This window comes from Dermacentor andersoni, chromosome 2 (assembly GCF_023375885.2).
Source record: "Dermacentor andersoni chromosome 2, qqDerAnde1_hic_scaffold, whole genome shotgun sequence".
NCBI classification, from domain to species: domain Eukaryota; kingdom Metazoa; phylum Arthropoda; class Arachnida; order Ixodida; family Ixodidae; genus Dermacentor; species Dermacentor andersoni.
Window position 1 is genome coordinate 25,937,766 of NC_092815.1, and position 27,977 is coordinate 25,965,742.

The window sequence follows — 27,977 nt, forward strand, 5'->3', positions numbered from 1 at the left end:
AGTGCGTCACTATATGGCGTCTCTCATAGCACTTTGGAACGTTAAACCCCATCAAGTTGTGCAACAGTCGGTGTTAATGTATGACTTAACCGCCTAGGTTGAACCGCCGAGCGGTGAAACGATGACTATTTGAGTGATGTGGGACAACCACCGTTGAGGCAGATGGTGTGACGGACTCACGATCTCGTAAGTGTGCCGCCGTTCGTGGCAGCAGGGCATATGCGTGGCAGGGCAAGATTACACTAATTAAAGCACCTTTAGCGACGCTCTTCTGGACTGGTAGGCGGAAAACGTCATGGAAGGGCTTTAGTTGCCATATGCGAAGAGATAGAACGCACGACTTCGCAAATAAATTATCTGAAATCGGACAAGCGGTTTACCGCCTGGGTAGGACCCACGGCGATGCCCTGTGAATACCAGCGGGAACGACCCCTGAATCCCGTGACGTAATACGTTAGTTGTTAGTAAGGGGGACAGTAAGGGGGGCAGTTATCATCTTTGCCAATTCCTATTGTTAGACTAAACGCCTCAAGCAACAGCCGCGTCACATCAGGGAGGAGCTTTGCGCCGATCCTTAACTCTCTTGCCTGCGTAATCGTGCAAATAGTTAAAATTTGGAGTCGAATACCTCGGAGCAGACACGCTAGAAGAATTCTTCCAACTGATACTGTGTAAAAGCAGGACTGCCTCAACTTTTCCAATACAAACATACCCACTTACTGCAGTCAACAGAAAAGTTAATTATTCAATTTTAGTTAACTGGGCTACTGACAGTCATAATTATTATCTCACTTTGTGACCCCTTGGCCACATATTTGCACAGGTGGTCTTTGCGTGCCTCCCAGTGCCTAACTTTAAGAAAACCATAAAGCTTAATTTTGAACACCCTGTATATATATATATATATATATATATATAGCAAGTAGGCAAGTAGGCAATAATTTGGCAATAATTTGCTATTCATAAAGGTTGAGCGGGAGAGAGAATGGAAGAAAAATGAAATAGAGCAACGCAGCAGGACGTATATGAAGTGCAAATGTGCATGAGCCAGTGACACAGCAGCGCCAATCAATATCAGAGCTCTTGATTCCTCAGGGGACAGCCGTGTCTTTCCTCCTTTCTCTCCTTTTTTGCCGCGACCAGCGGCGAAGAGAAATTAGAATGGGGGCCGACGAATCCGCTCATTATCTGCGGATTAGCGACTGCTGCAAGAAGGAGCAAACCTGCACCGCTCCAGCCGGCGTCGTGGCGCTGGCAGACGGCGTGCCGCTGAGCACGCAGTGTTTGCGCCTGCGTTGTCGAAACTGGGCCCGCATGCGCAGAACACGTCTTACGCTAGAATTGTCATTTCGCAAGGGGAAATTCCATCCAATGCTCGTGCTGTACATAATATTAGCGAAGGCGACCAGCCAATGGCAAAAGCACTTGCGAACGAAAAGCTTTGTGGCCTCAGCCCCTGAATCGCAAAGGTGAAGGTATATCTCTGAACGGGTAGTTTATTTAAGAAAAAAATGAAAAAAAGGTGAGAGAGAGAGAAAGAGAGAGAGAGAGAAAGAGATACGACTAACGAAGCTAACTTTATCTCTATAATGTTGACACGCAGAAGCAAGCTCTGGCATCAGAGCCAGCACATATACGTATATATACGAACTGACAAAAAAAATGCAGATCCAATGCACCTTTTGGAATATATGGGAAGCGAAGCTTTCGTGTAGCAATTAATTGAATGTTATGAAACTGTTTATCTCTTTCGACGCGTTTTGCAGAACACCGATTGCGTACCTGCGCGGCAAATGAACTGGATCGACGCAGGAACCCCCGCCAGTGGACCCACGTGATCCACGCGACCGCGGATTACACTGCCTCCGAGGTCGGCCCATTTTTCGTCGCGCCACCTTTGGGATCAGCCCAGTTTAGTATTGCGCTCCATGACCAAGGAGACGCGTTCAGTATTGCGCTCCATGACCAAGGAGATGCGGCGAACCCTGCAAGAGAAGGCACATAAAAAGCTTCGCCTTAGGGAAGGAATTATGCGCACGAATGGGCGTATTTGTTTCACTGAGAATGTTTAAGAACCGTTCGTTGTTTCACTGCTTAAATCCGTAGAGAACAGAGTCGGCCACCGATTCGTTGTACGAGTGTTATCACGTGCGCGAGCTACTCGGCAAGACAGCAGCAGCAGTCACGTGGTCAGTAATCTGCGGAAAGGTTCGCCAAGAAAGCTTCGCCGTAGAACCAAGAATCTGTGCAGGGATACGCTAAAAGACAAGGGCTGAGTGAGGCGCACAAGGACATGCTCGAACGCTCTGTGCGCCTCACTCAATCCATGTCCTCTAGCGAATCCACTGCACAGTATAAATTTGGAAGAATTCGTCAAGGAAGCAGCACTCTTGAAGGAACCATGACACCACTTTTTTTAGCTCCAATTATGCATTTTATGTTAAACCGTGCGCGTTTCAAAGCAAGCTCGCAAAATTTTAGCGCATTCTGTGCGGTAGAAAAAAATAATTTTTTTTTTCAGCCTAACTGATGAGCATTTAGGCAACACTGACGGGCGACGAATTTTGTTCTGTGCGGTCAGCGCGTGCCACATGCGCACAGTTTCGTCCTCGCCTGTTCGTCTCGGCCGTCCGCAACAGTTCTCTGGTTTGGGCTGCTTTGATCGTTCGCGTGAAACACTTGCGGGAGCAATGCAACGGCGACGCCTTTGTTGCGCCGTTGGGTGGCGCCAGAGTGCGCGGAGCCAGGGGAGTTCGGCACTGCCAACGTTTATAGATATCTGTCAACGTGGGGCACGGCGCGCTCTTTCCATGTCACGAGATCTCGCTTGCTTGATGAATTCGTCAGTTGCAGTATGTGTCCCAATGTAATTAGTTAAAAAAGCCGGTTCGTGAAATATTATTTATTGAATTATGCATTTTGATTGCTTGCGCAAGTAATGTCCTCCTGTTCGAGTAATCCAGCTCAATAAGTAGATTTCTGTTATATTGTGTATTGTGCATTATATTGTGTAGATTTGTGTTATATGACACACGCAACTTAAAGAAACAAATTGGTATACAGTATGGTGACATGCGTAGCGTGGTCACAATTCCTTTGTACAAATTATTATCAATGAAAAGTAAACTGAATTGAATTGAATTGAAATTGAATTGAAATTCCGAATGTCTTCCTTGTTATATGAGCCTTGGAAAAGACAAGTCCACTTGCCGAAACGTTGGCTCCCGCTTTTACCTTGTTATCGTTTTGCTCATCGTCTTGAATTTCCATCACCCACCTTCCCCGTGCTTTCCCTGGATTTCTTGTTATATGGATGACAATTATTAAGGCAGCGTATCCTTTCCGTATAGAAATATGTGGAAAACATACCAAACCACAAGAATGCAGGTGAAATTTTTTTTAAAAGCTTACGCAGAGAAGGGCAACGTTAACAGCATGTGAAATAACCTATGTACTTCCGCAGTAATGCGCGGAAAGGTCACGTCGATCTCACAATGTAACCTCACAGCCCTTCGCGGTCGCCTCTGCGCGTGGTGCTTCCTCGCAGGACGAATGTCGGGGCGAAGCCTGTGGGCGCATGCATCTCTTGGTATCGTTAATTTCGCCCGTCGGAGATAAATTTCGAGGAGCATGATATATGAACGTTCGACAGAGGGGTATGCATAGCCGGCAGGAAATTGTGACACTCTCCGCTCCCCTTCACCGTTTCGCTCCGTTTTACTTCGTTTCGTAAGTCTTGTACTTTTGTCGGAGCTTTGTATGAATCCATCGTGTTGATATAGGTGAACCTGTAGGCCGACGGAAATGTCTTTATTGTAGTGGGCATCTTAGAACACCCGGTAAACCCCTTTCTTGTGTTTGTTGGGTTCCTATTGCTTTCTTTCTCTTCTATTCTTTTCTTTATTTTTCCGAAAGATAAAATTGACTGCCAGAGTGAGAATGAATGATAGGGGCGCGGCTGTCTATGGCTACAATATCGTTATGACTGTGCAACCATTAGCAGCCTATCGTTACGAAAACTCTCTCTCTCTCTCTCTCTCTCTCTCTCTCTCTCTCTCTCTCTCTCTATATATATATATATATATATATATATATATATATATATATATATATATATAAAGTGAGGGTCTGCCGGGACCCGGTCGTTGGAACAGGCACTTGTAGGTTGAGAACGCACGTACGAAAAAAAAAAAAAAAAGATGCTTTATTTTCTACGTTTCGGCAGGGCTCCGGCGCCGAAGCGTAGAAATGAAAATATCTAATTCATTGGGCCCTGACCCGCACTAATCTAGCGAAAATGTCGCAATCAACCCGTCCTGTATAGCTTTAAAGAGAGGCAAACATCCAGTGGGCGGCGGTGCAGAGAGCGAGTGTTTGATGAACTGAGACGACCTACTCCATTAATCATCCGCTGCCTGCCTGTACATACCGTTGGGCCCCGTGAGCTTAATCGCTTAGCTACGCATTCGGCCGGAAGAATACGTCGTCGTCGGAAATAAGGAAGCCGGGGGGCAAAACAAAAGGGAGCCTTGCGCTTGAAAATTTCAAAGCGGGTCAGCCCCGAGCGTCGTTGCCCGCGGCGACGGCGCATCGATCCGCGTCGGCACGTACGTATACTACACACGGCGGCGTGCGCCGACCTGTGGAGCCATTCGCTGTACCCGCGTATATACACGGCCGCTGATCGCGCGACGGATTCGCTTCCAATTCGGCGATCATCCCTCGGCCCAACGGAGAGAGCGCTCACCATGGTGGCGCGAGTTTCCCATCTTGTCAGGCAGCGACTGTTCCGCGGCCGCGGGTTCCTTAATTCCCCAAAAATCCCTAATGGAAACAGTGGCGCTGCGGTGCTGCTTCGGGCGTGCGAATGCCGGGAAATGCGGGCTTCTGATTCACATCTGTCTCGACGACACAGAGCGCGTTGGCGACGTGTCCGGCAACTTCAGAAGGTTTTGTCGTCCGAGGTGCTCTTTTACCTCGAATGCCGTTACCCACCTTACGCCAATAAGCACCATGAATAAGTTTAAAGATGCCCTGCCAACACATTTCCTTCAATACAGAGAACAAGCGACAATGAGAGCGATGCCTTCTGATGAATTTATTCACGCGGAACTTTTTTGAACTGGACTTAATAATAATGGAGCGCTATCCTTAATTTCCCCATTCTCCCGACATGACGTTTCCACTTAACTGAGGCGGCGCCGATTAGCTGTGCCAGCCTATTACCTTTTTTCGTACATTTTATTTTTTTCTTAGGTGCACTTATGGTGACCCTTCAAGTTTGGCGTCCGACCAAGACTCCGGAGAGCTACAAAGAAGCAGTAAGAGGACAGAGGTGACAAGTTAACAGCTGCCGCTTCCCAGTTTTGCTAGAAGATTGGAAGGGCATGCATGCCTGCATGCACGAGCTTTCGTTCTCGAAAACCACATAATCGCGAACAACCTTCCTGTGCCTGTCGTCTATGCGCTGTCGCGCCTGTCTATGACGTCATGGCAGGGGGAGGGGGGTTATAATACGGGGGACAGCGAGAACCACAGGAGAGAAAAAGAGAAAGAGAACTGTTTTTTATGTCAATTGTAAGCTCCCATGCTGCGGTGAATAAAATGGCTCGCGTGTTCTTCGCGACATTAGCTACAATTGCGAACCGTGTTCCGAAAGTGTTCAGTGCCCTTTTAAAACAGTCTGCAAGATGCTTTTGATGTTGCATTACTATGAGCAATTTATGTTGAAACACGAGTGCTCGGCGTTATAGTATATAGAGTTATTTCAACTGTGTACGGAGCCGCCCGTGGGAAATGGCGAGTAGGTAGGCGTTTACTGTTTACTATTCTCTCCCGTTCCCTTCTGAACGCATGCCTTTCGTGCTGTACCACACCGAAGAAAGGAAAAAGAAAGAAGAAACATCTCAGTATCTCTAAGGTGGTAGTTTGGGCTTGCTGGTGATCCATTAAGAGCATTAGACGTAGCGTGTTTGGAACAAGGACAAATGAAAGATTGACGTGATACGCTCTGCGCCAATTGGGTCCTGTCACTTAATCTGTCCTCGTCCGCGACGGGGTACGTCTAATGATCGTAATGGATCTGTATCTCTTAATTGAGACTCGAGCAGCATGGTGACGTAACGGCGATCGCTTCCAGAGTTCACTGACCCGAGTTGGAGTGAAGACGTGGGAGTCGCCCTGCTGCTTTGGGAGCATAAGGTTGCTTAGGCGGCCCAAAACCGAAAAAAAAGAAACACTGAGTGCGACCGGCCGGGACACGGTAGCAAATTACACCTGCAACTCGCGCCATTTGAAGCAAGTTGGCTCAACTGCTTATGCGTATACAGGAGGGGTGCATTCTGCGAAGCTTTCGCACTGCATTGAGGACACGCTCTTTTCGGGGAAGTGTTGAACACAGCGTCCTGCTCGAATGCAGGTCTGGACGTGGAGCTGTACTACGTGAAGGAGGGCCGCCGGAACGAGTACGCGCTGGGCTTCGTGGTGCCCGTGCCGGCCAACGTGTCCGAGCTCGAATTCGTGTGGCAGGCACTCGGGCCGCTGCCGCTCGCCTACGCACTGGACGTGCAGGTATGTTGCGCACTCTCTCGCGCTTGCGGTACACATGGCGTCGCATGTGCGTCTGCCTTGCGTCACGCACACGCAGGTCACGATAAAAGTTGTGACGCTTCTGTTTTAGCTATTGTTGCCTATGGTCTCTCTAACGTTAACGTACGGGGCAGGAGAAGAAAACACCTTATTAGTATTCTCGTATGTCGGCAGCTTTTACGCACAGAAGGGGAAACATGCTATGCAGACCTGTACATGCTTAATTTCGTTGAATTTGTACAGGACTACGTTAGAGCATACAGGCATTGCAGCAGCCCATCTAGTAAGGATGTTTGCCCAGTCTCTTGTCCGTTGAACATTCACTCTGCGCGGGATAAGAGACCAACCAGCATGGGCGCACCTCAGAGGTCCCAGTAAATTACAGGAACGTCATACTGAATAAAATGCGTGAGGGCTGTAGACAGGGCTGGGCGCAAAAACGCAGGCGAAGAATAAAGAAACACGTACTACTTACAGCAAGCACTGGCGCAGACTTCCAACTATAATTGAGGAAGCCAAACATGCGACATATATGAACGTACAATCGCGAGGGAAAGTTTGGAGATCACGACATCAGCAAAAAAAAAAAAAATTTTTCGTTGACGTGTTTCATTGACGGCACCGAAAACACGTTCTCAAGCGAGCTTCGTCTTGGCACAGTGCCAGAAACGCTGTTGCTCGAATATGCCGACGTCTTCGGTGCCGATTCACGCGATACGCAAGTGGTTAAATGTAATGGTATTCTTGAAAGACCGTCCGTGGTGGCGCAGTGGCTTTGGCGTTGCGCTGCTAAGCCCGAGGGTGCGGGACCAAATCCCGGCCGCGGCGGCCGCCTTCTGACTGGGGCGAAGTGCAAAAATGCCCGTGTACCGTGCATCGGAAGCATTTCGTACGCGTTAAATAGCCCCAGGTGGCCAATATTATATCGGAGGCCCCCCACTACGGAGTGCCTCATAATGATATCTTGGTTTTGGCACGTAAAACCGTGGAATTTATTAAATTTTTATCCTCGAAAGAGATTGACCGGGTATATCACTCCACACTCGGAATATTACGCCAGCGAGCAGCGGTACAAGCGCCGTTTCGACCGTCCCGCAGGTGAACGAAGGCCGGGGCCACCGCGCCTTGGGCGCGCCGTCCCTGGACGTGTCCCCACGGGGCACGCTTCCGGCGGCGCCACGCAGCTTCCGGGTGCGGCTTCCCTGCACGGGCCTCGCGAGCGCCGAGGTGCCCGTGCGCATCGTGCTCAACGTGTCCGCGGTGGCGCCGCCGGACGCGCAGCTCTTCCACCACGACGGCCGGCTGCTGCAAGCCGCCGGCTACGACCTGCCGCCGGCCTACTATGGGACCCGGCCGGCGAACACTTCGGTGTCGCTGCCGCGGAACAAGATTTGCGCCAAAGGTGCGTTGTCTTTGGTCTCGTATGTGCCGAGAACCGGTGCTTCGGCCGACTCTTGCCGCACCACGCGTGAACCCTTTTCTCTGCCTGCCGCGATCGCCGGCATGATCCGTGCCGTGCACTGCTTGCCACGCGGCAGACTACGCGCAGAGAGGCGGCTTCGAAACACAAGCAGCAAGTATAGGTGGATAAATTGAAACTTCTCTTTGTATCGGCGACAATCATTGCCTTGACATAAAAGGAAATGTATGCAACTCCTTCTCGCCTTGGTATCACCATTCTCCGCCGTTCCCACCGCATTTTCTTACGTTTTCCGTATTTCCTTATTTTAAATGCTTTTAAGACCTGATTGCTTCGATTATCTGGGATGGAATGGCATTGCTCATTCTTTTGCTAGGCTCAGTCCTTTCCTTGGCTTGCGTGTAGCAGCGCTAAATATAATCTTTGTCACACATTTGCCTGTACTCCTCAAACCTTTAGACTAAATAGTAACGTAGTTCTATTATTATTTATTATTATTTATTGATACCTCAAGGGTCCAAAATAGGACATTACATGAGAGGTTCTATATAGACTAAAAAAAAATACTTTCTTCGGAACATTTTCTTTAGTCGTCGTGTCTATCCAAGGATATCAGGTAGGTTTCCTAGGAGTCTCTTACCTTTTGTTCTTAAGATACTTGCGTATTTCGTGCCCCACCTTAGAGCCACTATAGATCTGTAAGACCACTATCCGCACTGCGGCGATACGGGATTCTGAAATTAATCCACCCGTCGCTTCTCCTCCATTTGCCTCAACCGTTATCCACGCTGGCTTTTTTTCCTCCTGCGCTTCAGCTGTGGGCGCCACCATCATACGTCTTCTCAGACTTACTGACGCCCCGTGCAGCTTATTCGCGGGAGGCGGCACACACGACGGGCCTCCCGTTAGTTTCCTAGCTATGATTTCCCAGCGAGCATCGCAGGTGACTGAAACGCAGTCGTGATTCAGTGACGGCCCAAGACACAGTTTGAAAAGAGACCACGTGACACATTACAGTATCGTTGCCTGTAATATACCGGGAAATTGATGCTAAATCGCATGAACCGAGACAGCCCATGGACTTGGAGACGCGACCTTTGTCATCCTGGTTGTGCCAATGGCGACAATCTAACAGCTGATTTTTACAAGTTGACCTCTGCTTGTGTAACAGCGCGCCTCGAGCAGCCATTTTATCGCACACACAATGTAGCCCTTTACTGTGGACAAAAGGTTGATATTGTTGCGTAATTCACTGTGTGCGGCACGTAACTGCGTTCGGGCTTTGCTTTCGTTAAACACACTCAGCGTAATGTTTTTGGGAGTCACACTAGGCATGTTCGGATGGAAGAAAATATCTTGAAAACTTTATTCATGAGTTAGTTGTCTGCAAAGTGCGAACTTCTAACCTTCAAACATGTGCGCACTACAGACCAGAAAACACACTACACAGATTTGCACCCTCAGTGTCTGCTTCATACGAAACACCTTCGCGGGAATCCTGTCATTCGTTGTTTAGATCACCCTCGAGCCCCGTACGCTGTGTAGCACAGTGCATGGCGAGATCGCAGGGACAAGATGGAGACAGCTAAGTGGGATTTAATCATTCCTGAAAACAGATCATACACCTCAAGTCCTGACCGTCCAGTACGCCCGTGATAGGGCTAGGAGGCTTGACCTCCCGGTCCTAACATGGGACTATATGGCCAGCTCCTCCTCCTCCTCCACAACTAAGTGAAACCAAGGTTCCACCTTAGCCAATGAGCCCAAGACAAGCATTGGAGGTAGGCGACTCAGCCTTAGGTGCCATGTGTCCCGAAAGCAAACTGTGCACCAGTACGTGCGTGGCAACAGGTCATAGTCATGAACCCGAGCGGCAAATTGCAGAGCACCGACACGACGCGTGAACAACAGAATGTTAGTTTTGCTGTGTTGTGTATCGACTTTCTAAAAAAATTGCGAAGCCATTGCGTGACAAGGTCTCCCAAGTTCTTGGTAGTGAGGAACGCTGTCCCTTTGTACCTCCGAGGCTTTGGAGCACATTTAAATGGGACCTGACCCGACGTCAGGCCTTGTCACGCAGATGCTGGTTTTAATGCACTACCGTTATGCGACATTCAGTGGCTCAGCCCGATCGCTCGATCTTGTCTAGTGACGACGATATTCATAAAATTCAAACGGGCTTCGAAGACGCAGGTTCTTTAGCCAAGTGACTGATCTTTCTGGGATATACCTTTCCCGCGTATATTTTGTCGTTCACCTTACTCACACACATATTCAGATATTTTTGAACTGCTTATATAACATGTCAGGCTCGCAATATTTAGCATATGATAAATAATTGTCTGTAGGTAGTCCCGCCTGCACTTCTTACTTTGAAACTTCTTCCTGTGACTATGTACTTCGATATTTGTCAATAAAAGTGAAATTGAAATAAATTGCTATACTGAAATCTCTGATGACGGTGCTGCCGAGGTCGGTCCGTCTTACGGTCGTCCACGATCGTTTTGTGGGATTAATGCGTGCATGCCCATCACGAGCAATTTGCTGATGGAAGCTTCGCACCCTATTCGCAGACGCGCAGTCTACGGACGAGGTGGCCGGCTTCGTCCACTCGCCGGTGGCCTCGTCCACTTCCTCGTCCTCTCGGTCGCTGGTCGTGGCGGCTGGCTGCTCGTGTGCCGTGCTGGCCGCTCTGGCTCTCGCTGCCGCCGTCGCCTGGCTTGTGCGCGTGCGAAAACCCCCGCCAAGGTGAGCACAAACAAAAGCTGTTGCCAAGCGAAGACAGCTGGGCTAGTTGGTTGTGAATAGCAGTATGAAACGTCGTTTCAGCGCGGAAATAAACAAAGACGAGCAGAGAACGACAACAAGAACCGGCGTTCTTGCTGTCTTTCTCTGCTCGTCCGTGTTGATTTGTGCGCTGCATGGAACGATGTTTCATAAAGATATTGACGGATCCCACGCATTGTGGGAATCGATGTAAGCGAAGCTTTGTATGCTGTTTGCTTTGAACTACGGTAATTAGCGCTGTAATGGCGGCGAATGTGTAATTTGTTCACCGTTTAGTCCAATGCGAGAGTGGCGAGTTGATGTAAAACGTCACCTTGCGTGCACCACAGCTGTTTGTCGGCGTTACACACGGAGACGTGTTTTCTCGGAATTGTTCATAACCTCTGAGAGGGTTGAGCATTATCATTATGGCACATCGCATCGTGGTAGAAGTGTTCAACTTTAATTGAATTGTGGGGCTGTACGCAATTCAATTAATTATTATAATTGTATGTATACATTCTATACATTTGCGGTCTGCACCACGTTTCACTGCGTAGCGAAGACGCTCCTGTTTCGCGCGACGCTTCTTTCTGGCCTGGGCGTCATCGACGCTGAGTGCACGCTCTGGAGCCATTTTGCTGGCGCGTGTTTACGTGCTTCTTTCTGCATACGCTGTTGAGACGCCAGCTCAAAGCGCTCTCTAAAGGCTATGGATGATTGTAATGTTCACACTATCACAGCCCACCATGCGACTTCCACAGCCCAGCACCTGCATTTTTGTCGCATAGGAGGAGCAGGCAAAGCTCATGCAATACGCACCCGGGATAGCTAGATGGACGGACGGACGGACGGATGGACGGACGGATGGATGGACGGATGGACGGACGGATGGATGGATGGATGGATGGATGGATGGATGGACGGACGGATGGATGGATGGACAGACGGATGGATGGATGGATGGATGGACGGATGGACGGATGGACGGATGGACGGATGGATGGATGGATGGTGATGGATGGATGGACGGACGGACGGACGGATGGACGGATGGACGGATGGATGGATGGATGGATGGATGGATGGGTGGGTGGGTGGGTGGGTGGGTGGATGGATGGATAGATAGATAGATAGATGGATGGATGGATGGATGGATGGATGGATGGATGGATGGATGGATGGATGGATGGATGGATGGATGCTGTGAGCGTCCCCTTTGGAAGGGGACGGTGGGTTGTGCCACCAAGCTCTTGTTGTTATATTGCCTAATGTCCTACCTATGTTTAAAAAAAAGGAAAATGCGCGGAGGTGAGCGCCATCTGGAGGTGTTGCAAGAAACCCAGCGGCACGCGTGGCAAGACCATTACAACAGCGCTCGGAAAGTCTGGAAAAGAGGCAAAGAAAGATTAGCTTTAAAGCTTGTTGATTTGCTGATTCCATCCGCTTTATTTCGTTATTTGAAATTTAGAGAATAAATTATGAAGAGGCAACTCCGGTATAGTTATCCAAGAATGCGCTTATCATGCTTTGGGTGGTACTCATTTGTGACACTACACTAGGTGTTTTTATCATTTTCTTTTTTTTAGGTTGCTAGAAAGATTCCCGTGGTAGAGTGCACAGTTCTAAACATTGAGCTAAATTCATCAATTTTTAAAATAAAAAGAACATTAGGCGCAACTAAAGAAAACACACTATATGTAGAACTATGTGTTATGGGTGGCGCTCCCTCATTTATACCTTGCCTTACCCGTACGCGGGAGCCAACCGGTACTTCGAGCGACTCTTCCTCAAAGACCAGTTCGGAACACCGTGCGGCGTCTGCGACCATCTCTGCAACCAGAGGCGCAGCGTCTCAACGAAAGCGGCTCCAAGCTGTTACGGAGAAAGAATGCGAGAACGCTTTCCTTTCCGTCGGTATACCACCGTGCGGTTTTTACCGCTATGTTGAGTTCGGCTGGTTAGACACTCACAAGAAATCGTGGTTAATCCCCCCCCCCCCCCTGGAGAAGAAGAAACAACTAAACGATTGAAAACGGGAAAGTAGACGTGCATATTTAGTGTCGGATTAGCGACATTATAGCACCTTGTTGTTTTGCGGTGCCGAATTCCTCACTTAAACCTTTGCGTGAGCAGTTGTGGGTTCACATCGTCTAACCTTTGTGCTTCACGCCAGGATCTTGAATCCTTGGATCACTTTCTGCTCTTTTGCCCAATATACGCTTCCGAAAGGAAACTTAGCGCTACCCCGTAATAAGATCGGCTCTTGCTATTTTATCTTTTGGTGCGATCAGCCTGGGTCTTGACCGGAGGAAAGTGTGATGTCTGTGCACAACTACATCGCTGCCACAGGTAGGATGACGCGTTAAATGCCATTTTCCATACTATAAACGAACATTTTCTTTTACACATTTATCTAATGCCTTCATCATAAATTGGTCTGCTAACTATTATTTTTAGTATGTTGGATTTCTTTAACATTATTAATACTTGTATTATTTACTAACAAGTTAGCGGAAAGATGGAGTCATTTCGCGTTGTTTCCGCCGCTAAGCTTGGCCGATACTCCTTGTGGATACGTGACAAATTGAATAAACAATAACGACGACACCAATAACAACAATAGTTCGCTGTTTTTCTGCATGAGACAAATTGCCATGCTAACGTTTTTATTTTCGTCAGTACTAAATAGTAGTATCATTACCATCTTTCCTGTAATTTATCTGTTGATATTCAAAATGCAATAGGAACACATTACTTCATTATGTTTATTTAGTTGTTCGTCTGCTATAATTATTTTGTTTCACTTCTTTTATTGAAAAGTTGTTTGTAATTTTTGTCCGCTACTACACTCTGACTATTGGCCTATATCTTCCATAGCTGGTTGTTCCATTTCACTTGGAAGAAAACAATCAGACGGCACGTGTATCTGCTGAAATCTACGCAGTTCTTGTCGCAGCGTTATCAGATGGTCAAATATTTTTTTTTTCTGCTCAACAATCTATTATTACAGTGGTTCTGAAAGCCAAAAGGAAAGAAGAAGAAAAACGTCAGAATGCCCGCTTCATCGCTGCGTCGGTACCGGTGCGCCTTTCTGGAATGCCTCTGCCCGAGTACGGGAAGTGCGTAGTGATCCTGCGCGCACCCGTGCGCACCCGAAAGTGCGCCGACGTCGAGCCATCTTCAGCGCTGTTATATTGTTAACAGTTGTGTGGGTTCTTCTCCATAGCTGAAAATGATGCCGCGGGTGTAAGTAGTGACCACGATCAGCCGCAGGCCGAGAAGAATATCATGTATAGCCGAAATGAAACTCGGTCCACGGAAGCCTGCGGCCTGCATTTGAAAATGGGATGCGCAATATAATAGCCAAGCCTGAGACTACTTTAATTGCCCCGACAATCCCTATAGTGTGTCGCTCAGTGCTCGATAGAGGTCACCTACAGCTGCGCATGTCATATTACAGTCAGCAAAACGCTTACTTTACAGCTCCGCCATGCTTCGTTTTTACGTCTGCCCAAGTCGTTATACGCGCATATAGCGCAGAAACGCATGATGATGTCCTGCTCTTATTACAGCGACGCTGCTTATGCGTGTAGATGTGAGGCAGAATGTCCGCGCATAATGCCGACTGATCGAATCAATGAAGATAATTAACACAGTGAACTATTGCACGGATCTTGAGCACGTTGAAAGCAATGTTATAATTAGGGGTGTCGTGGTAAGTTACGCAATCTTTGTTCGTTGCTCTCAGCTCAGTGAGGTTTTCAAGAGCGTTTCAAAGCTATATAGAGCGTATCGAGGTCAAGCTTGGCAATAATAAATTGTGTCTTAGGAAGAACATTTTGGTGCAATTATCCGGCTGTGGAAATTTCTGAGTCCCGTAGGAAGTTATTATATTTGTGCTAATTGCTGTTATTTTCGATGCTTGTTGGGGTACTGAAACATCTGCCGTTTCTGAACTATTCTGGGCATATATCTAAACAAACTTGGTAAAACTTAGGTGTGCCTTTGGGGGAATATGCTGGAGAAATGTAAAAATTTTAGCTAAATTGGGTGTACGTGTCAGAAAATATTTTCCAAGTGCCGCCGTCAGAGCTTCTAAGGCGCCTTCTTCGAGCAGTCAATTAAATTTTGGAATCGTTGCTGTAAGCAAACGGCAAAATATTTGCGCTTGAAGCTTTGTACGCGCGTAACAGAAGTCCTATACACTGTAAGTTTTGTCAGTGAGATCATCCTTTCAATTCCATAAAGTGTTGACTTGAGTGCGTTTACTCTAAGTGGTTGCGCGTTCATGCACGCTGGCGTAACGGATGCCACTCAGCGCGGTACGGAAAATTTTGCAACTGGCAATCTCAGAATAGTGGCTAGCCAGAAGTGTAAACCGGGAATGCCATCTCCTCGCAAAATCGGGGCACTCATTTCGGGTTGTTCTCAACCTCGTTCCTCTGTATAAACACATTGCGTCGTTAAGGTCATCGTGCCGTTGAAGGTATACCATTGACGATGCGAGGAAATGATTAATCCGGGCACTCGAGTCGCGTTTCCCATTTTGGCCTGTTTTATAGTGCTCAGAAATAGCGATGGTGCCTGCTCTTCCAGCAGGGACGCCCCACTCGAGGAGCCCTCGTGGCAGACTTGGTCTTCACCCGACGGCCGGCCGCTCTCCTGCGGTCCACCCTGGATGCTGGGTGCGCACCGGGACGACCTCGGCCCGCGCAGGGACCACTCGCCTCCTGCCGTGCGACCACCGTCGGGGTCTGGTGAGTGGCGATCCCGTGTTCGCTCTCGTGAAAGGACCAAGCGCACGGTGACTCAATAGTTGGTAGCGTTCTGTAGAGCCAAGTTCCAAATCACGGGATTGATTCGCAGTGATGGCGGCTGCATTCCGAGGAAAGCAAAAGACGCTCTTGTACCGTGATAGTGTTCGTGGGCACATTGTTTGGAGCCCCAAATGCTCAAAATGTATCAAAAACCACTATAATATATTGGAAAACTTCAAAACTCATGTGCACTATCTCGATGTTAAATATGTCAGGTCAGTCGACCAATCGGTCATTCATTAATTACAAGCGGGAACTATATAAAAAAAGATCTATGCGTGTGTGAAATTGATAAAAATGGTGAAGAATATGAATTTTGATGATATGGAAAAGCAGAAACGAAATTTTTCGCTTGGGCGACCAATCCATCATAGATCAATTGGAAAGAGTATGTACGCCATAAAACGGTGAGGTTTTCCGTAAAGACTCAAGAGTTAGCTAGCGTTTGTAATGCTACGGTTCGTGTGTTTCCGAAAGCACAAGGAACAGATAATGCTACGTTAAACACAGGTAATGTGTGAAAGGAATTGAAGGATTGGAAATACCGGCCACAAAGCAGCACATGTCATTGATGGAAGAACAACCCGACGATATGAGAAGTATGGCGTTCCGTTGCTTTCGTCGTATGGTCTTCCGCTGGCATAGCCAATCAACGCGAAATGAAAGTGACCTCCCCGAAAGCGATAAGGTTCAGAAGGCACCTGTCAACTTTCTTTTCCATCAACCTCGCTCCGCTGAATTTATTGCTGTAGTATACAGGAATCAGCACTATAGTTTATCTCGCTTTATATTTTATCTCATCATTCTTTCTTTGGTTGTTGTTCACTGTGCCTCTATGTATGCATAATAGTGGGCTTTTGCGGAAATGTTTATGTAACCCTCCGTAAAGTCTTTTAACGCTTTTCGCTAGCATCATCGGCACATGGAAAACAGGAATGAAGCTCGCGTAGGTAGAAATTCTACAGAAGTTAATATACAATTGGGTTTTGGTGGAACGGGAAAGCTGATGTTGTGGCCGCTCAACAAAACTCAACTTTTTCGCAGCTCCGAACCGGTCTGCACTGACTACGACTGTGCGTGTAGCGTTCCCGGTGAATTGCCTCATTGAAAGACATGCCTTCTGTACACAGTTGGGGAGCCAGACACAGTTCATTCAGACTTCACCCAGAGGCTGGCGGAGATCCATGTGGACAGGAGAAAAGTAACGTTCCTGGAAAAGCTTCATCAAGGTAAGCCCCTCTTTTGCAATAAGCCTTACACATGTAAAGCTTCTTGGGCGGCTTTTGCAAATTTCGATGATACGATGGGAATGGGCCATTACGGGCGCATGCCTACTCTGACAGGATGGTGAGAGAGAGTGAGAGAGTGAGAAACGAAAAAACGTAGAGGAGGCTAACCAAGGCCGTGCCCGACTGCTTAACCTACACTTGGGAGGGGGAAAGGGGAAGAACATATAAGAAGGAGAGATAAGTCAGTCATTCGCAGAATCAGTCGCAGAGGAAGAACCACTGCCAAAAGCACTCGTATAGTCCAGTAGCCTTCAAGAAGTGCAGAAGGGCTTTTGTGGCCTTTCGCTTGCAAGAATGCATAGGCCATGGTCCCACGATCTTTTCCTCCGAGACCACTCTATTATCTAACAAATGCGTGAGAAGGTTACCGTATCAGCCCACCAGGCCTTTGCCAGCGAGAAAGGGGTGGAGGGTTAGTGGGTATTTTAGTCAAGTGTGCATGGTGTCCTGTTGTATAAGTTGTACTGGTGCAGTGTGGATCGTTACCAGCTTGTTCAGTTTCCAGTCCTAGTAACATAAGCTCATGCTTAAGCGAGGACTCTTTAGTGTTTCGTACTTGGGAATGTGCGTACACACGAAGCGCTGCGTTTCTGAATTTCCTGACTGTGTCCGGTCCATGTCGTGCATGCACTGAAATTTCCTCTTTCAGCACGACGCTTTCGTTCTCTTCAGCGAATACGTGTGCGAGCCTGCGTTATATTCGTGCTCGCGATGCTTTCAGGAACTCCTCGTGGCTTGCAAAAAAATCGAACGTGCTCGAACACATTCCTTCTTCACATCGTTGAGAAGCATGGAAGTGCAGCGTAGCGTTTAGTTCGTACACTCTGGTGCGCCTTAAAATTGGGGCATTCAACTCAGTTAATGATAGCGCGGGTGCCAGATGATGAAACTGCGTCGCAGACTGTATATATATAGTATAATCGGGACGCAGTGGTCTTCTTAACGCGATGTTCAGGCAGCCTTGTCTGAGTAATCATTTTCAGTGAAACTGCGATGGCCAGGCAATCATAAAGATAAATCTTGTGACCTTTTTTTTTTTTTCATGTGATGATGAAGTTTAACAATTCTACGGTTTTCTTTAACAACAGCTCGTGAGATCCATAGCTAAGGAAATACTGCATGCATTACAAAGCCGGCTTTGTGTCGCAAAATACGGCCCATTCTCCACTACTATCTCGGGTATCGACGAACTGTCGGTATAACCCCTTAGTGGTATAACAACAGCGCTGCATGTAAGACCTGGTCAGTTAGTCGTGCGATCAGTAAATACGTGCGTGCAGTTGGTGTATTTTTCATACGAGAGGAGTAAACTATTTTGTTACATGGGCGTACAGTGCGAAGCAGCAAAACGAAACAACATACAAATACAAGTTCTAACTTCCAACGGAGATTAATTGTGATATGTTGTGATTTAAACAGGTTGACGAAAAGAGGGAAGGCTAGATAAAAACCAGGCGCAGGACGTTACAAAACCTAAGCGAAAATGGGGGACATGGGAAGTGAAAAAGGAAGGAGGCTGGAAGGAATAGAATCTAGTGAGAAGAATATTTACATTATACAAGCACAGGAGTACCTTCCTACCCCATTCACCAAGGTTACAGAAAGAACGATAACTTATACATGTCATACGGTCCTGACGATGATGAACGCTTCCACAAGGCAAGCGCAGCTTCGATATAGTGCCCATAGAAAAGGGACACTGTATGCGGGAACACGTGAAATCGGCAAGTTGCCAGACATCTATATCCCACCGGAGCTTGGTGCGCCAGCAATTCTCCTGCAGAAAGCAGCGCCGTCAATACCTCTGCATTGCTAATAAATAGACATTATTAAGTAGGTGGCGCTATCCGAATGCTGCACGGGAACCATGAACAGTTTTCCATATGTGAAAGAAAAACTTTCGGAGGTCCAGAGGCTCGAATCAAGACACCCACCATTTAAATGCCAGCTTATTCGAACGAGATAGAGAGAGAGAATAAGCTTTTATTCTGACCAAACGCAGTCTGCGCCTTAGGTTGGCGGCCTTATTATTCCCGGTAGCCGCAGGCCATAGCCATCTCCCGTGCCCGTTCGATAAGGCTGCGCTCTCTCTTCTGGGCCGGGTCTGATAGCTTGGCCTCCCACTACTCTTCGGTTAGTGTTTGGGGGTCTACAGTGCCATTTTTTCTGACACAACCCCATGCCATATGGCATAGGGTGTCTGGGACATTACAGTACGTGCACAAGTATGAATGCTGAGTAGATGAGATTCGGTGCAATGGGATTTATAGGATTTATAGGGCTTGCCAGTGCTTGCCCACAGGTTGAGATGGACAAGGCTATTGCTGTTTCTTCTGCCGTATCTATTTCTCTTGTTAGGATGCTAGCCATCGTTCTCTCTTTACCCTTGCTGTCGACGACGCGAATCGCGTGGGCCGGAGTTCCTGTATATTTTGTTGCCTCGGTGTATCGTGCGTCCGGATTTCGGCCATAGGGTTTTCGGAGAGTCTCTATTCTGGCTTTTCTTCTTCCTTCATGCTGGATTTGATGCATACTGCTTGGAATTGGGGCTACAGAGATGTACTTTCGAATTGTCTCTGGGATTATCCTTTTCGCGTCGCGCAATTGCATAGCTTCAGCATATCCTAATCTTCTGAGTCTTGCTCTTCCTGTTTCAGTAAGCTTGAGACGTTCAAATTGGTTAACTTTGTGTGCTTCAACGAGCTCCTCCCAGGTATTGTGGAGACCTAAAGGGAGTCATTGTTGTGTGGAGGACCGTTCAGAGATCGCAATGGCAATCTTGAAGCATGCGACGTTGTACTTATTTCCCTTTTTCCCCGCGTCTGGCCAGTTTCAAATTATGAACTACATGTGTTTTGTTTCACACGACAACGAATCTTCACAAAGTTTCATTAACTAATTTTCAAAGTCAGTGACTGTGGGAATCCTCGAAAGCGAATACATGGCAGCTTGTAGGGCATTTTGAATGTGTCTTCTATAGGCGAAAGGTTAAGATGTCACGACAGTCGTCTTACAAAATTGATTCGCACACCTTCAAGTAATCGGTGGCACCGGATAACTTGCCTGCATTTCCATGTTCGAAATCAACTGCGCCTTTCTGGTGTAAAGGAGTGTGAAGCAAAGGTAAGGTCTTGGCAGGCTGTTCTACAGAGGAAAGTGGGACTTGTACTGTTTAAGAAAGTTCCTGTTGAAAAGCAAAGGACACCAATCTCTTGCATGTCGAGTTGATCTTGTAGCATCTTGAGACATAACGACTGGCATGAAAATATCCAGCGACTGCGGAGTCGTCTCTGCGAGTGCAAGGAAAGCGATCGATTGCGGGGCCAACGAAAATTTTGACTTTCGGAGCGATGTTTGTGTTTATCAGATCTGGGCAGAGAAATATAGTTGGCTCGCATACTTGACGTTATTCTGCGTTGACGAATTAGTAAAAGCTGTTCGTATCTTTTCCCACACGGTGCAGGCACTTTCGGCCAAATCTTCCACGGCCTCTTGGTGGAAGACTGGGCTGAAGTGGGCGCCGAACAAAATGTGCTCATCAAGACCGTCACCGGTAAGTGAAGGAATAATCAAAGGGTGTACTCATCTAGAAGATCAAGAGACAAATTATAAATTCGTTTCTCATGAATCTAGTAATAACAATGACAATAAAAGAAGCTGCGCTGTGTTTTCTAAAGCAAGCCGTGCCAAATCGTAAAACAATTCATATACTCATACACTATTAATCATTTGAACGATTGAATAACTTGAGCACGAAATTCTATAGGCAAATGTGGGACGAATTCATACATTTTCGGGGATCATGCACTGGCGCTGCACCACAGTTGCACCGCGCGTGTGCCGCTCGCAGGCGAGGCGTCGGCGGCGCAGGCTGCACTGGCGGTGCGCGAGGGCCTATCCCTGCTATGCATGAACCACGCCAACGTGCTGTCGGTGGTGGGAGCCGCATGCGACGGCCAGCCGCTGCTCCTCTACCCGTACATGAACGCCGGCAACCTCAAGCGATTCCTCAAGCAGGCCGACCAGGTATACCCGAGCTGAAAAAAAAAAAAAAAAAAACTCCTTAAGCTTTCTCGCTTCTTTTTAGTATTTTTTTCCTTCTTTCTTTAAAAGCGCTTCTTTGGATACCTTCGGCGCGTTTTGCCGACTATGCGTATGTCCTACCTCAGTTGTAGTAGCAATTGACATAGGAGTTGCGACTTTATAATGAAACTGTTCAATTTCAAGTGTACTTATATTAGCAGGTCTGTGGCTTGAGCAGAATGTATGCCCATACATTCCTGCCGTGATTAAATTTGAGGAGTAGGTAAGATTGATTGATTGATTGATTGATTGATTGATTGATTGATTGATTGATTGATTGATTGATTGATTGATTGATTGATTGATTGATTGATTGATTGATTGATTGATTGATTGATTGATTGATTGATTGAAGAACAGATGACTCAGTGAATTGCAAAAAAATTTAGCGCACAAAAAGAGACAGGGACAACCGCAAGAAGACAACACGCGCGTTAACAACACGGCCCCTATGTTGTCTTTCTGACATTGTTTCCAACTGTTATATTTTTATTCGCAAATTTTTTTTATATTCGTGGATTACGAACTCGCCAAAAGATACAACTTATGAATGTACTCAGGCGCACCATTTTGCTAGTCAGACTGCCGGTTTACTGAGGCGAAGATCGTTTGCAGCGCGAGCAATGTTTATGCGCGGAAGTGTTCGACTCTCAAATGTGCAATGTGCGGGGAACAGGGTATTTTGCACAATGTTCACTTCGTGCCAGCACTCAACTTGGTGTCGACTCACGTTATTCCTGTGGTGACCTTCGCTGTCCTGCATAAGCAGATACAGGTTCAGCGAATCAAATTATGTGGACGTCAGGTTTGGGAGACTTGTAATTATCTATGCAAACAAAATTATTTTTAGAGCCACTTTTATGGATGATCTCTGCGCGTGTTCGTAGCCAAGGCATTCGCTGCCACTTGCGCGCGAGCTTCTCGTGCTCAGAAATCCAGGCCCTACTGCATCTATTTTTACTCGTAGCACCCTGTGACGCGCGCGTCAGCTTTCTCACGCGTACGTCATTTCTTCCTTTCCAAAGAACAAAGTAAACGAAGTGGAGATAAGAAATAAGAGCAGATGTAGTAATACGTACTCGAAGTCCCAATGTCCGTCCCATACGTGCCTTTACCCAAAACACTCCGTTATCACACTAAACTTGCCTACGGCACGTCGATGGAAAGCGATTAAATAGATACAATGCTGTAAATGGCGTCATTTACACGTGATGACGCCGCACTCTGGGGCGGACCCTGCCAGCGTGCACAAGGTTTGTAGCCGCTGTCGGTGGAAAATAGTAAGAAAATATAGCGAACAGAAAAAGAAAACCGAGTTTGTGCAGCGCAAGTGGACTCCGTGGACATAAATGAGCACAAATTAAGTAGACGGGTTTCAAGAACAATTTACCAACTAGCCTGCGAACGGATTTTTTTGGAACAGAAGAAGAAAACGAGCCGAAACGCACGTTGACATTTGAGACCAGAAAATACGATTAAAGAAGCTGCGGGATCCTGATATGCATGTGTTTTTTTTTTTTTTTTCGTGCTCCTGCAGAAGAAATACAGCGCAGGTTAACCACGTGCGACATTCTTTGCAGGTGCCGCACGTAGAGCCGACTGCACATATACCAGACAACGCAATCTTTTAGTACAAATCGGGCACCCGGAACTGTAGGTATAATGTTGGCCCAGCAGTCTGGAGCTTGACCAGCCGCGAAGAGGGGCTCAGGCAGAGGCGAGGCGACGTAACGAACAACGAAACGTTTAATTATACATCGCTGCGTAATGAGCGATCATCTTGACAAGCTGCTCGACGAAAAGCGAAAACGAACGCTCAAAGCACGTGCTTAAATATGCTTTTCGGTGGCTAGGGGCGCCTTATTATACTATAGCATTCCAAGAAAAAGAATGTAAATGTACAGGGGCCGCTTTCTCGTGCGCTTCTCGGGGGGAACTTGCAAACTGAAACAAATCTAAAAGCTGTGGTCCCCTCTGCCTGTTTTTCCACTCTTCTCCGTGCTGCACATTGAATTCTTTGCATGTGCAATATTTTATAGAGTTCTGACAACGTTGTAAACGTGCTTGGACTGTTAGGCGCACTCGCTTTGTTCTTTCATAATGAGAGTGCATGAATAATCGAGCCCACGGGTCATTGCCAATGGGACCGTAGCCGTTTAATTTCTTTTATTGCAACGTAACATACAAGCTTATTTCAGTGACTACAGCGTTTCTGGTAGAAGCAACCACTGAAGCGCGCTGGTGGCTTCGTGCAGGTGCTGGTCACTCAAGACCTGGTAGACATGGCCATCCAGGTGGCTGAAGGGTTGCAGTACCTGCACAAACGGGCCTTCGTGCACCGAGACGTGGGGACCCGGAACTGCGTGTAAGTCTCGCGTCTCTTGCGCCAGTTGGCGAACAATTTACTCTTGCACGTGACACGCAGGAGGGAATTAGGAGACCTGTGGTCACATTTAAATTTGGCTTCCTCCACGGTGACCACAGAAAGCTGCAAGTCAACGCTCCCTGTCACCTGCATTCCCGTGTGTGTGTCTGCCTGACGCGCGGTGACTCTTGGCTCTGCATGGCGCTCCGCTGCTGAGCGCATAGTTGAGGGTTTAAATTCCCGGACGAGGCGGCCGTATTCTGATGAGGGTGAAGTGTGAGAACGCTCCTGTAAATAGTTATCTGCGCATGTTAAAAAAAAACAACAACCTGAGGTGATAAAATTTCCTCGCCAGCTTCCACTATTGCTTCTTCGATTCCGTTCCAGGTGCATGGAACGTTAAAATCAATCAATCAACCGAACAAGGATGTGGGTCTCTGACGTTTAGAAATTCTCATCCGTTAAGGCGCACTGAGGAAGGCTGCAGGGCCCATCCATGTATCACTTCTGGAGGCAATTTGAAATGAACAGCCATCAGATAATTTCGCCGTTTTGGCGGCAGACATTCGCTCCCGTCAGGACTTTTCTGTCAATGCGTCTGAGCTGAAACTACGCGACGTCGGTGAAGGTACACACACACACACACACAAAAAAAAAAACAGCAAAATTAGATTGGTTTAATAAGCGATGTATATTTCTCGCAGTTTCGATTTGCTTTTATATGGCTAAAATGATTGGTTATTACGGTCGAAATAAAAACCGAAGCTTTTTTTTTTATTTTGCGCCCAAAGCACAGCGACGTCTTATGCAGGTACGTTAAAGATTACAATAAATATTTCCGCCTGTTGCGTCCGTATTTGTTCAAAAAAGGCTATCAGAACTTATTAGGTTGTATCTTTGGTTTCTTTAGAATGCAACGTGAACGTTGTTTGTCGGTAGGCTTTCTGTTCAAATCTAATGACGTCACGATAAGCCAGCGCGGGAACTTCAAGCACGCTTACAGTCCTTGATTCTTTTCTGGCTTACCAGGACTCAGCTCACCGTGAGGCCCACGTATGTGGTGTTCCGATAGAGTAATGTACGAAGTGAGCTTATATCTTGCACTGCAGCATGGCGACCTGCTGGTATTTTGCGACCACTGCTCTTCTCCCGCCGAGCATACCGTGCGTTGGCAGTAGCCGGCCTCGCCTCGAACCCTCGCGGAGGCGAATTTAAATAATTCCAGGAAAGCTTGTTAAGGACAAAAACGCGAGAACGCGCGTTTTGTCGGGGGCTGCTAGTACTTGACCTCCATTGCGCGCTCGCTCATCGCTCGTTACGAGAGGCCACTCACCATCACGGAGCCTTCCATTTACCCTTTAACCGACCTAGCGTAAATGTCGACCGCAGTGTGGACGACCGGCTGCACGTGAAGCTGACCGACAACGCCCTGTCGCGGGACCTGTTTCCGGACGACTACCACTGCCTGGGCGATGGGGAGAACCGGCCCATCAAGTGGCTCGCACTGGAGAGCCTCGAGCGGGGCCTCTTCTCGCCCTCCTCCGACATCTGGATGTTCGGCGTGGCGCTGTGGGAGCTCATGACGCTGGCGCAGCAGCCGTACGCCGAGCTCGACCCGTTCGAGGTGGGCGAGCAGCTGGAGCAAGGGTACCGGCTCGCGCAGCCCGTCAACTGCCCCGACCCACTGTGAGTTGACCTCTGACGGCGCTGTCGCGTCGTCTTTGTATAGAGACGGACACTCTTCCATAAACTCTTGCGACGGTGACCTTTAGAGAGATATTTTTTTTTTTCTTCACGTGTATGGGTGGCAGCCATGCTGGTTATTAAACTATCATTTCTCTAAAACAGCGGCAGCGTTCGAATCAGACACTCAGATTAAACTTGAATTTATATTTACTGACGAACCACCTATTAGCTGTGCCTTTCCGGTACATAATTAATGTCTGCCTCTACGATGTGGAGTTCTCGGATCAAGCGCGACGCAAAGCTTGCCGCGCCGCTCACGTTACGCCACGCGCACGACCAGTGAGCGCAAAAGAAAAATAAGTATTTCGCTTTTTTTTTCTTCTGTGCAACAGGAAAGTCAGAAACATCGCTTATTGGTTGTCAGTACAGTTACTACACGTCTCAGTACTCGTACTGTGTGCTGTGACTGGAGACGGCGCGTTCGCGGAACACGTACTGTGTCCCGCTACAGTGGCCCCGTTCTACTTTCATATATTTCACCGCATAACATCACTGTACAAAGGCGAAGCTTATTTAAAAAAAAAAAATAGCAGCCCTTATGCATTGCATGTTAGACCTTTGTCTCGCGCGTACTTCTCAACGCATGCCTCGATCTCAGGCGAACTGAATCAGACCCATACTGCCTGCGCAAATGGATTAGATTTATATCTAACTTGGCTAGCTACCGAGAGAATACAGGCTATGACGATGCGGCTGAGTGGCATGACGTGGTTTTTAAGCGAAGCTTTCTTAGCCAATCATCCCGTCGGTTCGCAGTGTCGATCGGCTAGGATATTCTTCCTCACTCATAAAAAGAACAATAAAAAATAAATACAAGACAAGGTAAGAGTTGTAACATGGCGCATCACAGGTGCGCGCGCGCCAATTTCCTTTACGCCAAAGACGCAAGAATGAAATGGACAAATTTATAGCATTTGCCTAACCATTTGGGAAAGCTTCGCTTTACATAGATTCGGAAATGTGCGTTGGACCTGCATAATTACATTTGATGCGAAAGCTTCAAATGCTCGATTGAGCAAAAAAGCCGGCTGTCTCTGTAGCAGCGAAACTTCCCATTTTTCTTTTAAATAAACGTTTTGATATATATATATATATATATATATATATATATATATATATATATATATATATATATATATATATATATATATATATATATATATATATATATATATATATCCATTGGCGGGACAACCCTGTCTCGCGCTTGCTGACTTGGGCCTCGATGGAGCAGAGCGGGTGAGCGTGACTGTGAAGAGGAAGAGGCGCTATTTTCTGCGGCCGTTTCAGCGGTGCTGACTGGCACAGTGGCACGGTGTGCCGCCTTTGCCAGGGTGTCAGCCTCCTCCATGCCCTGGATGCCTGCGTGAGAGGGGAGCCACTGTAGCAACTAGTAGCGACAGCCTCGAGCCACCCGAAACAAGGGCCCGAGAGCTTGCGCGGATGAAAGGGAATGCCTGCTGCGGCGGTACTGCGTGAGGGCAGAGGGCATCTCCGTGACGCCACGTTGCCCTCGCTCTATAGCTCTCGAAAGCCTATGTTATCCGCACGCTCCTTGTCCGCGCAAGCTCTCGCAACTTGCTCACTATGACCTCACTATGGGGACAGATGGCAGGGAGCACTCAGTTGTTCATAAAAGAAAAAAGTTATATAAAAAAATTACGTGGTTTTACATGCCAAAACCACTTTCTGATTATGAGGCACGCTGCAGTGGAGGACTCCGGAAATTTTGACCACCTGGGGTTCTTTAGAGTGCACGTAAATCTGAGTACACGGGTGTTTTCACATTTCGCCCTCATCGAAATGCGGTCGCTGTGGAAGGACCTATATTTAACTCTAAAGCGAAAGAGAAATCATACAGACACCACGCGTGAACTCCCCCCCATTTTGATGAGAAAGACCGAAATCTTCGAGGAGGCCGCGAAATAGGAACGTTATGCAGTGGTCTCATTGCTGCCCTTGTTCGGGCGAAGAGATGTCGATAAATTAAACTAGGACCTTTATTTACGTTTTCTTTTTCGTTAATAAGCGTTATTTACTTCCTGATGCACGGAAAAATCGGTTTACAAAAACGTCCTACAAGTTTACTTTGGAGTACTGCTTCCTTTTATAGCTCTAACATTCGCCATTGTTTAATGTAGCAGGTTTCGTCTATGCTGTTAAAATTAATCTCGGCCATGCTACTTCCACCTTAACACGAAGTCGGACTCGATAATGCATACCTCTGCAAGCGACACGACAGTAGACAAGCAGAAAAAAGAAGGGCTCGTTAAGAGGAATAGATTAATGGGCGTTGAAGCTAAACAAAGCCAGCCTCCCATTTTCTTTAAGAGCATGAAAACAAGCTTCGTGTTCTGTTTGCAAGAGCTTGCGAGGACAAGGAACGCGCGGATAACATAGGCTTTCCAGAGCTAGAGCGAGGGCGACGTGGCGTCACGGAGATGTCCTCTGCCCTCACGCAATACCGCGGCAGCAGGCATTCCCTTTCATCCGCGCAAGCTCTCGGGCCCAACTCCGACGCGGCCTATTCAAATACATGTAAAACGCGAAAACACTTTCCTGAGATATCCCCTGGACAGATTTTAATGAAATTTGTCGAATTTGAGAGAGAAAGTTAAATTCTAGTGACTGTTCGAAGCGGAGTTTCGATTTAGGACCTGAATTTTGTTGGAAAAATTTTCAGAATTTTAAGGTTTGAAAAATTAGAAGCACGAACTTTACAAATAAATAGCTCTCCGTCAAGAAGAGATATCGCGGTTCTGTAAACGGCATCCATTAGATTTTTCAAAACGAACAAATTCGATATGTCAATTTATATATTACGTGAATTTGCTACGTTGTGTACAAAGGTTCTGCAAAAGCTGCATTTCCATATTACTAATTTTTTTTAGATTCATGTT

At 47.3% G+C, this 27,977-nt stretch overlaps 1 protein-coding gene across 1 annotated transcript in view; it reads left to right on the top strand.

The window, feature by feature from the left end:
- The window catches only part of dnt (tyrosine-protein kinase Dnt), a 46,445-nt gene that overhangs the window by 5,992 nt on the left and 12,476 nt on the right, over positions 1-27,977 (top strand). The window contains exons 2-10 of the mRNA XM_050189701.3: positions 6,419-6,570; positions 7,687-7,990; positions 10,582-10,756; positions 15,374-15,534; positions 16,725-16,823; positions 20,347-20,436; positions 20,734-20,909; positions 23,222-23,331; positions 24,721-25,017. Of these exons, the coding sequence (XP_050045658.1) occupies positions 6,419-6,570; positions 7,687-7,990; positions 10,582-10,756; positions 15,374-15,534; positions 16,725-16,823; positions 20,347-20,436; positions 20,734-20,909; positions 23,222-23,331; positions 24,721-25,017 (1,564 nt within the window). The remainder of the gene's footprint in view (positions 1-6,418; positions 6,571-7,686; positions 7,991-10,581; positions 10,757-15,373; positions 15,535-16,724; positions 16,824-20,346; positions 20,437-20,733; positions 20,910-23,221; positions 23,332-24,720; positions 25,018-27,977) is intronic.